Below are 11382 nucleotides of genomic sequence, written 5' to 3' on the forward strand. Positions count from 1 at the left end.
AATTAATAATAATAATTAATATAATCATTATAATTAATATTAACTAATATATTAACAATAATATAATTTAATATAATTAATTAATAATAATAATAATAATATATTATATAATTAAAATAATTAACATTAATAATAATAATATATTAATATTAATATTATTATTAATATAATTAATAATATTATTACCCTAGGTTTATATCAATTTCTCATTAGAATTATTCCTTCCTAGGTATAAAATTAAATTAATTTCATAACAAAATTAATACTTAAACAAATTAAAAATTTATTTAATATTAATAATATAAGTAATATGATTAGTTTTATAATTAATAATATGATTAATATAATTAAATATTAATTAATTAATATATTAATAATAATAATATATAATTAATATAATTAATAATAATTAGTATTAATAATATATTAATTAATATATTTAGGATTAATAATATATTCAATAACAATAAATAATTAATAACAATAATTAATATTATTAACATAATTATTATTAATTAATTAATTAATATAATAATATTAATATTAATATAATCAATTTAATTAATATTAATAATATAATTAATTAGTATTATTAATATTATTAATAATTTAATTAAATTATTTAGATATTATTTTCTTATTAAAATTAATATTAATTATCATATCAAAATAAATATTTTAAATTTTTTTATAACATATTAATATTATAAAAAATAAAAATAAAAATTAAATAAAAATAATAAAATTATTAATTTAGCCGACTTGTTTGTTTTTCCTAAATGTTTCATCCTCATCACTATTTATTACTTCTCCGCTGCTCTTCTGTCATCATCATTCTCTCATCCTGAAGATGGATCCCACTTGGGATTCGAAACGTCGATTCAAAAATGATAAAACTGTGGATTCTCCGGTCAATTATTCAAAAGATTCAACCCACAGATCTCTAAAATCCATTTATATTTAAATTTAAATTTATTAATTTAAATATTAAGTAACAATTTAATTAACAAAATTATCACCAATAATAACAAATGACATCCTCTAATATATAAATGAAATGACTTTTTTCACGACAATTTTTCTAGTTATTTAACCAAAAAATTACTTAGAGATCTTTAAAAATTCTAGTTTAAGTTGTTTAATATGTAGATTTCGAGTGCCCAAAAAGTTTTTCAAGGTGCTAAATCTACTTATGCATTCAAAAATACATTTTAAATAACAAAAAATCACATTATTTTTTGAAATTATTTTACTAGATTACGATAATATAGCAAATTATATACATTAACTACTACTCTATATTAATTCACATTAAATATCATCACTCTATATTAATTGTATCATCTTTACATTATATAATATGCCAAACAACAAAACAAATATTTATTCACTTATCATAATAGAAGCTGAGAAAATACCACCACTATATATTAATCAACATGATGATGATGATGATGGTGGTTAACATCCACTGAGACCAAACTTTGGTCTTTCGGACCTAAAGAAACGAATTATTTAGTTTGATTTAAGATTTTATTCCTATGCTCAAAAAGCTTGGAGAGAAGCCTCTCGAGCTCACTGTAATTTTGACAACGTAAAAGGCTAGGAAGGTTAGTATTGCAACAGAGATTTTGAAACTGAGATCTAATGTGATTGTACGCGGGGCACTCTAAGAGGAAGTGAATTTCATCCTCGATGTTCATATTCTCACAGAGATGGAAAAACCTTTCCATTCATGGTGTTTACAAACTGCCCAACGACCCGTTTCACTATGGAGCTCATGAGAGTTCGTTCTAATCTTGGCTATATTAATTTTCTTCTTTGAGCTAGTTAAAACAGATAGATACTTTTGATCTTCTAGAGTGGGGTTGATGACCTCCTTATAATATCTTAATTTTCTTTTAGCTTCTAAATCTTTCTCACACCACATTTTGTCTTTGAACTTAGAAGTAACAATATTTTTAATGTTATTAATGTTTTGCAATGCAACATTCTCGTCGATCTCCCAATGGTTTAACAAGGCCCTCGTGTCTTTATACCAACCTCGTTTGAGCCTTAGGTGGTTTTGGCTGGAATTTAAAGCTAGCTTAGGAAGTCTATGGTCCCCTATGTAATTGAGTTTGTGCTTGTACAACAAAAGCCTAGTCATAGCTAGGCTCTTGATAGAGGAAAGACCCACTTCTATATGGAGAATATGATAGGGTGTGTTACTTTTAATTTTGAAATTATACGTTATAAAACGCTTCTGGATTTGTTCAATCTTTCCTAGGATTCTCTAAAAATACTACAACCCCAAACCTCACATCCATAAAATATTAACATTATATATGCGAAACAACAAACCAGATATTTATTCCCTCTAAATAATAATAATAAAAATAAAAAAATAAAAAAAATAAATGTTACACTAAATAAATATAAATGATTTTTAAAATTTCAAAATGTCACAAATTCAAGCATCACCACTATTTTCATAATTAAATATACATTAAAATTCAGTGTCATCACTCTTTTATGATTAAATATCTATAAAAATGAATACATTAAAAGAAACAGGGAAAAATTGACTGCTCAACTGCCACATAAAGTTCGTTGTCCTCTGAACACGTCTTTTGACGGGAAGTTTGTCCGTCAGCGGCCCCAAGTCTAAATGGGGAGCATTTCTGTCAAATTCATCGAAAGTCATTGAACGGGGAATAGGATTTTCCGTTATGCGGGTCCCACGATCTACACTACTCCTTTTGTCTGTTTGTGCATGCCGATTTGTCTTCTCAGGGAGGTCAGAGGTTCGAATGTCGTTATGGCTAAGGTGGCTGCAGCGCCTATTTAAACGGCCCCTGTGATAGGAGTAACTGGCTGGATTTTTTTTTTTAATATCTTATCTTCATCGATCGTCCAATCTTGGGAGGCGATGCGCTGTGTGTTGTTGAGCAGGTCAGCTCACCGGCGAAAATTTTGTATTAGTGTTTAAATTTTTGAATCTTGATATATACTCATTGTGTATGTATACTTCATATTCTCATTGTGTGTATATCCGGCTACATCTTTTCTTTTTGTTTTAATATATTATCTGTCTATTAATTTGCAATTAGGCTGAGGGCTTGGGAATGGGCAATTTGACGATGTCGGACCAGAAGGTTTCTGTGGAGATGCAGAAGGACGCCAATGGACTTGAAAAACTTGTACTCAAGGAACCCCGTGGAGCCTCTGCTCAGGTTGGATAAGTGTTTGCCGTGTCATTCTTTGATTATGTTTAGTAATGGGTTCAGTCTTGTGGTCGAATTAGCTGCTTTTGTTGTTAGAAAAGGCGGTCTTTAGTTCAATTTCCTTAGTTTCGTCATAATAATCATATTTACGCTCTTTATAATTCGGTCATCTTGAAATCTGATGCAGATCATGGTCTGGTATGGGTTTCTTTAATCTTTGTCTGTTTCACATGGTATGCTGGTAGGCTGATACTGAAATTTAGTCGAGGCAATTCACTTTGAACTCAGAATTTGAATCCTTTTATACATATGGATCCTTAATCATAAAACCAAACGCCAAACGGGGGTTTTCGGCAAAGTACCCACTATGATTAGTTTTGTCATCTTTCTGACATCTTTGGATCAAGATGAAGGTACCCACTATCTGTCTTTTAATGCATTGGTGCAGATCATGATATGGGTTAGGTTTTATTAACAATATCAACATGACATATGATTGGTGAAATTGGTTGCAAAATTGTTTGTACATAATGCTTGCACTGAAATCCAGATACGCGGAAACAATTCATGGAATCAACCCTTTAAAATATTGATGCAGATTTTGATCTAGGTCAAGTTGTGTTAAATTAGCTACATTAGCTATAGAAAGTCCCGATTTATTTAAATATGGTACAAATTATGAATGGTTTTAAGTTTTTGGTTGGGTGGGATTGCTGGGGAACCCATCAGTTTTTCGCGTATTTGTGTGTCTGCTAGTTGCAAATTGAATCCAAACGGTGAATGGACTCTGGAGTGCATTGGGTATGGATACCGGTACAGACCGGCTACATCTGCATCTGATGCACACCTGAGGTTGTGAAATTGAAGGATGCATACCTTTGTGTCACAACTATGCACAAATAGCTAATATCATCAATCGGAGCTCAAAATATGTGATCTTAAGCTTGACAACCTCAAGGTGCATATCCGACCTGGAGTTAGACGAGTCTGTGCTAGTTCCGAGTAGTTGCCAAGCATTTCATAGCGTGGTAGCTTTGGAATCAAGTTTGACATCATTATTGTGAGAACTTAACAATGACATGCTGTTGCGGATCATGGTCAAGTTTTATTAGCCAAATGACTCACTGGGATGTTATTGCTGAAATCTAGTTAGGTATTACCATGTCTATCCAGCCTGAAGTAGGACTGCTGACACGTATGCCTATAGTGGGTTAAAAATCTACGACTTAAACTAGTTCCAGATGGTGAAAAAGATTTGCTACACATGCTAAGGCCAGTTGTTGAGTTGGATTAGAGTCATCGATAGAATGTTCAATGATCAATCTTTGTGGAGTCGTCTTAAGAACAGTGTTGTTACACTTGACTCAGCAAGACTCAGCTGAGTGGGACTCGGCAAGAGTTAGGAAAGATTCGGCAAATAAAAAAAACGTCTAAATAGTAAATTCTGTGCACAAAATATATGGCAAGTTTGTGGCAGTGGCACATTTGCTAGCAAGTTCGATGGCAAGCACTTGGGCCAGAAAAGACTTGACAAGTCTCGACAAGACTCATGAGTCTTGCCCGAGTCAAACTACACTGCTTAAAACCGTTTTCTGATAAGGGAATGCATCTGTTTTAACCTAAGTAACCGGATTCGTCCTATAGGCCCCATGAATCCCGAATCCATCGTGTTCGACGCGATTCTCTCCAGATTCGTTTCCAGAACCCATGACACGTCGTGTCCTTTTTTGACACGTTGAATCCGACTATGTGTCACGATTTTCTTAGTGTGTCACGTTTTTGGGAATCGCGTCCTGTTTTCCAAGACTCGCTAGGCTAAAAAAGTGACCTGCGTAGGTATGAAAAGGCCGCATTTGGTCATTACAGCCACGCATATTTTCATTTGGCAAGCGTTTTGGCAGCTTCATGATCAAGTCCAGGCCCTAGCATTGATATGCTATTCATGGTAATGTTAAATTTTTAAAGTAAAAGTGACATTCTCCTTAATCTTCATTTTCACAAAATTTAAGTAAAAGTGACATTCTCCTTAATCTTCATTTTCACAAAATTTAAGCAAAAGTGACATTCTCCTTAATCTTCATTTTCACATCCTTTTACTTAAATTCTTAACATTACCATGAAATAACTCGGGATGTTTGAGAGTGGTTCCAGCCTCATTGGATTTCATATGGAGAAAGTAGAATTTTAGATTTCATTCAAAATCCAGCAGACTTATTAGTTTTTTCAGGATTTTAGGATTGGGGGATTGCAATGTTTCCATTGAATTTTGTCATGTATTAGGGTATGGAACTCGTATTTAATCAAGAGCACCAAACCAGGAGCTTTTGAAAATGTCGCTCCCGCTCCCCGCTTTTGCTCCCGCTCCCAAGTAACATTGTTCCTGATGATATGGGTCTGGACACCAGTGTTGAGTTGGCATTGGCCAACATGGATCTCAATTATCCAGTGCTAGAGCCTGTTAGATTTGATGACTTAGAGGGGTCATCCTCCACACCAGCAGATGCAGAGGCGACTATGGATACAGGGGAGGAGGAGGATGCAGAGGAGAGCAGTGGGGACCATGATGATGAGGACATTGATGCTGATTCTGATGCTGATTGATGCCTTGAGGCTTGTATACCTGTAGTTGTTTTATATTTTCTATTTCTATTTGCCATTGGCATTGCACCAGCACTACCTATGTAACACATTTTGATTTGATGACTTAATGAGAAAACTACAGTTGTCAGTGTGTTTATCTTACTATCTTGTAGTTGTAAGTTGTCTTTCAGTTATGAATTATGAATCATGATTTATGTGACCAGTACCACTGACATGTATTTGAATTTTGTATGTACTATGCATGCTAATAGCTATAGATGAAGATCTATGTTTGAAATCAATAAATTTGTATCATTAATTAAAATTTGTGTAAGAAATATCTAATTTTTAATATATATATATATATATATATATATATTTTTTTTAAATATATATATATATATATATATATATATATATTTAAATAAAATAATATATAACGAATCCTACGTGTCCTGTTCCGGGGGTCAACGTGTCCGAATCCGACACCACGAATCACGAATCCTACGAATCCCGAATCCCCGTGTTAGGTGACTTAGGTTTTAACACAAGTCCTTGGCACATTGTTGCAGATGTCGATAGTGACCATTATTGGTTAAAGTTTGTTATATTCACCAAATCGGTAAGATGATTTACTAGTGTAGAAATTTAGTTTAACAGAACAACTGGAATCCAGGATTACAGCCTAAGTCAATCTATAAATTGCTGTCGTATATGAAGTTGTGCCACACTGTCAGCATGGGACACGTTTGGTTTAAAGGGTTTACTCCTAAGGAATTTGGTATGTTAACCAGCTAGTGCAAATCATGTTCTGGTTAGGTTTCTATATTCTAGGAACCCAAGTGATTGATATGTCCTACGAAACTGAAGTTTAGCTTAACAGAGCCAGCAGTGGCAGTCTATTGCTAGTTTACTGGTGAAAACTGATTGCCATGCCTCTACGGAAATCCTAAGTAAATGAAATCCCTACTATCAACACGCCAAACGATCTCTGTTCAGATATATTTCCTCACAATTCAAACCAAAATTTGTCTGATGGCAGAACCAAGAGTTGCAACCTATACCAAGTAGTCTGACAGTCTTGTGTCCATTAGCTTATTACAATAACACTTGTTGAATAATAATTACCTTATTAAAAGAAGTTCTCGCAGTGTTATAGGAGTTTACTAAGAATGGGGAAATTTGTTTGCTTCACAGCATTTTTGAAACTTTAGATCAATTTCTGCACATTTTTCAAGTAATTTTTTCACTTCCTTTATTTATTTATTTTGTTATCGTTTAAAGTACCGTTACTTTGGAATGAAACAAACTTTATGAAGTTTTTTCTTCTTGAAGATGCCAAAGGATAAGTTTGGCTTTTTGTGGTGTAGTTGTTTTTTAGTTTATTAATGGTAGCCAAGTCTTATTGAGGGTGAGATATTTTCTACAGGTTCTTGTTTGATATGATTTGCAATCATGCAGGTACACCTGTTTGGAGGACATGTGACATCATGGAAGAATGATCGTGGAGAAGAATTATTGTTCGTCAGTAGTAAGGTATGCCTTTTGTACATGAAACTGGGCATTTTATGGAATATTTCTGTCAGAGAAAGTAGCAAAGAATCACTTATTAAAATCAGTCAAAAAGTTGGGACATGAGAGTACAATGCACTTGTATTTGGTTACACTCTGAATTCTAATTTTTTTGTTGTACTCTGCTTATAATGACTTTGAAGCATATGTGAAATTATTGCTGTTTTCTGCACCGTGTGATGAGAAGCTCTGCATGCTCTTCTTGATAGGTATCTCTAAACTTTAGGGGTCATATCTTCAAAGTTTGCTCTGCAAACAGATTTTTACTGATTCCTGGTCTTTAGAGAAGTAAAGCCTTACCATGATATCTTTTTCTCCCATTCATTGATAAAATCTTGTACTGGTCTTTGGATAGGGTTCAAATCCATATTGACTGAGTGGCCTTAACGTGCCAGTTTGGTTGAGGACGTAAACTGTACTTGCAAGTTTTCCGCTTGAGTTTACAGTTTGCCCCTACTTGCAATTGTCTGGCCCAATTCCTTTCTCTTTTTGGAATTATTTCGAGTGTTTTTCTAAGGAACTCCTTTTGTTACATAGATGTCTCCAATTGGTCTCCTTGAATGAAGTGCTTTCCTATATTCTACATGTTCACTGCACTAAGGCATCACCTTGGTGAGAAAGCTAAATCTGAACAGCCATGTTGCCATGTGCTCTCTGCAGGCCATATTCAAACCACCCAAAGCTATAAGAGGAGGGATTCCAATTTGCTTTCCTCAGGTACACCTGGAAAAATTCTTTTCTGCCTCCATTAAGACTATTTTAATCCAGTGAATTTTTTTTTTGTTAGTTGATATCTCCTGTACGTAACAGTTTGGCAGCAGTGGTTCACTGGAGAAACATGGTTTTGCAAGGAATAGGTTTTGGAGTATTGATAAAAACCCTCCACCCTTTCCTACAAACACATCGAACAACAAGGCTGTAGTTGATCTAATTCTTAAGCCCTCTGACGAAGATGTTAAGATTTGGCCCCACAGGTACCAGCCAACAGTTTTGATTGTTGTAGTATGTATGAAATCAATATGGTTTGACAACGTGGTTTAGGACTATTTTAGTGTTTTGTGTTGATTTTGTTTTACTATTGGACCAATGAAAGCTCCTGAACATGCAGTTTTGAGTTTCGCCTTCGTGTTGTTCTGGCCCCTGGTGGAGATCTTACTTTGATTTCCAGAATCAGAAATACTGACAGCAAGCCATTTACTTTCACATTTGCTTATCATACGTACTTTTCTGTGTCTGATATCAGGTATGAATAACTTTGAAGAGTTTTTCATTTCATATCAATTACTGGTTTGGGTAGTCTAGCCGCCAAAATATGATGATGTTTCTACATTTGCTAGATGGCTTTTGTCAAGCTTGAACTTATATAAATGTTTTCCCACTTCAAGTGTGAATTACTAGTTGTTCCCTCTAACAAGGTGTGAAGATTCGGGCACCAAGGCTAAAATACCTTGATATCATAACGGATGTTGCTTTAGAAGTTCCTCCTACATATTTTGATGCATATTCTTCCATTGTGGAGCACCATGTGAGGCATTTCATGTTCCATGAGGCAGAATTCCATATTTAAAGGCGTGATTCAAATATGGGCCTATTATTACTTGAAACCATCCAGTTCCAAGGTAACTAGAATTAGTACATTGTCACAATATGCTTTTTTCCTGCACTTAGGGTTAGTGCTTGCTAACCATAGGAGAGAATCCATAGATGACTTCGGAAGTCAAACTATGATGTCATAAACAGTGAGTAACCCTCAAATTAAACCCACAGCTTGCAGCCCTAAACAAATATATAGACAAAATTGAAAACAACAGCAAGCAGTGAATGATTTAAGAACTGGACAAATGCACAGAAATATTGGGATAATAACCTATGATTAAAACGATTAAATTTAATGCAAGCTGTAAGCTCTGTTTAGACCCTGAAAATGGCACGTAAACCAATACACAGAATTAATATGATTTTGGACATAAACCAAAGAAAGAAAGAAAGAAAGAAAGAAAGAAAGAAGGAAAAAATTATTTTAACGCCCACGAGGCTAAAGATAGCCTATGGGACAGATTGCTTCTTCATCTGCTTGATGTATTCGGCCCTTTTTCTATGAAGCTTCAAAATAAATGCTCCCAGCTTCTTGACAAACCCCTCGCTAAATAGATTATCCCAAGAGCTAGCTGCCAGCATATCTGCATAATTTTCCCTGTTGCCTTTGAAGGCCTCACATTCTAAAATGAAATGTTTTTCTGTTTCTACTTTTCCGGAAGAACAAAAAATGCATACTCTTTCCTCCCACACTTCTTTTGGCCTTTTCCAGCACCCTGTTTCACAACGGAGTTGATGAGAATTAATTCTTAACTGAGCAATAAGAATTTTGGTTCTCTAAGAGATATTGGCCTCTATGTATGCTTTTGGTTGATGACTATGAGTGGAATTAAACACTTCAATATAGTATTTTTTCTTTCTTCGTAGCTCCTTATCCCAAGTACGCTTGTGGAACTTTTCCATAACAAGAGCTTTTATCTCTTTGCTGTTTATGGGACACGTGTTCAAGCAAATACCCCGTCTACTAGACCATTTGTTATTTTGTTGCATCCAAGTATTTTTTCTCTTGCACAATCTGTCATTAAAGACAACCTTAGGCCATCCACCCTCTTCCATTTGCTCAATTTTTTTTAAATACCTTATGAATTGTACCATAACAGTTGCTTCAATAGGAAGAGTCCTTGTTTCACTTAACCAGATAGCATAAGGAACCACAATTTTAATCTTGAATTTGTTTGTAATCAAACACTTCTAAATTTTCTCAATTTGTCTCCACCACTTGTCGGATGTATTGATGGCCCATAGTTCACAACCATAGAGAATCACTGAAATCACTAGAAGCCCAAAAAGAGTTTGAGTGGTTTTCCAGTCCCATAACTCTGTCTCTCTACACCTATTTTGAAAAGCATAAAATGCTTTCCAACTCCCCAAAGTTCTTTTCTTTCTTCAACCATTCTAGCTTAGATTTTTGTTGAAGTCAATTCCAAGATATTTGTAATTTGAAACTTCTTCCAGAATGTTGCCATCAAAGTAGAACTTATGTTGGTTATGTTTTCTTTTCTTAGAGAAAACCACTACTTTCATTTTGCTGATATTGACTTGCATCCCCACACTTCTACAAAAATGCTCAAGGGAAAGTAAGTGCTCTTGCAAACCAAGAGCCGATTTATGACTGGTTTTTATGTACTTTCGAGTATTTTTTATCCATAGAAGTGAGAAAAATGTAAAGATTTTCTATGTTTCCATGACAAATGAAATCTAAAATAGAATGAAAATGACCTAGATGCATACTTGAATATGCCTTGTATGCATGTTATTTAATGTTTGATGTGAACAAGAAACCAAGAGCATAAACTTCAATAAACTAGTGTTTTAAAATGGAGTCAAAGGGATTGGAAGAAGAGAAAGTGAAGAAGTCAATGAAAATATGTGTCTTTGTTATCCAAATTTTTAGGTAGAACAAGGTTGTGAAAAGTTTGGATAATACACTTCAAGCTATAATCAACTTCGCTGAATGGAACAATGCTAATCACGATCTAGCACATCCAATCCACCACCACATGCACTCCACACTAGTAGTTAATCTCAATTTCTATAGGGAAATAAGTAAAGTAGAAGGGGAAGAAGAAAACTTGAGTTCAAGATCTCACCAAAGAAAGTCCTCCTTTCTTCTCCTTGCATAATACAATGCAGTGTTGATAATATTTGTATTGGCAAAATATCGACGATGCTCCTAAAAAACATCTTTTTGGCAATATCGGCAAAATATTGGAAAATATCGACAAACATAAAAAATGCATAATATATTAATTTTTATTTTTTTAGATTTTTAAATATATAAAACAATAACAACATGAAATAAACACATTGGCACATAAATAAGAAGAAAGCATTGATATATATGATGTAGTGGACGTAAAGTAAATATGATACATCAAAGACGATACTAAATCTTGCTGATCCTTGATAATTGTCCAATCAAGGACTA

The 11382-nt window shown here is 33.9% G+C and overlaps 1 protein-coding gene across 1 annotated transcript; it reads left to right on the plus strand.

Moving 5' to 3' along the window:
- The first annotated feature begins 2775 nt into the window (after positions 1-2775).
- LOC149234109 (putative glucose-6-phosphate 1-epimerase) lies at positions 2776-10535 on the plus strand. The gene is made up of 7 exons (XM_089368156.1): positions 2776-2934; positions 3093-3215; positions 7248-7322; positions 8019-8075; positions 8169-8332; positions 8467-8601; positions 10460-10535. Exons 2-7 carry the CDS (start codon positions 3108-3110, stop codon positions 10533-10535), a joined length of 615 nt encoding a protein of 204 aa, XP_089224282.1. The 5' UTR covers positions 2776-2934; positions 3093-3107.
- Positions 10536-11382: the final 847 nt, after the last annotated feature.

The sequence above is a fragment of the Pinus tabuliformis genome, chromosome 8, assembly GCF_031772625.1.
Source record: "Pinus tabuliformis cultivar Carrire ecotype Pingquan chromosome 8, CPIR1, whole genome shotgun sequence".
Taxonomy (NCBI): domain Eukaryota; kingdom Viridiplantae; phylum Streptophyta; class Pinopsida; order Pinales; family Pinaceae; genus Pinus; species Pinus tabuliformis.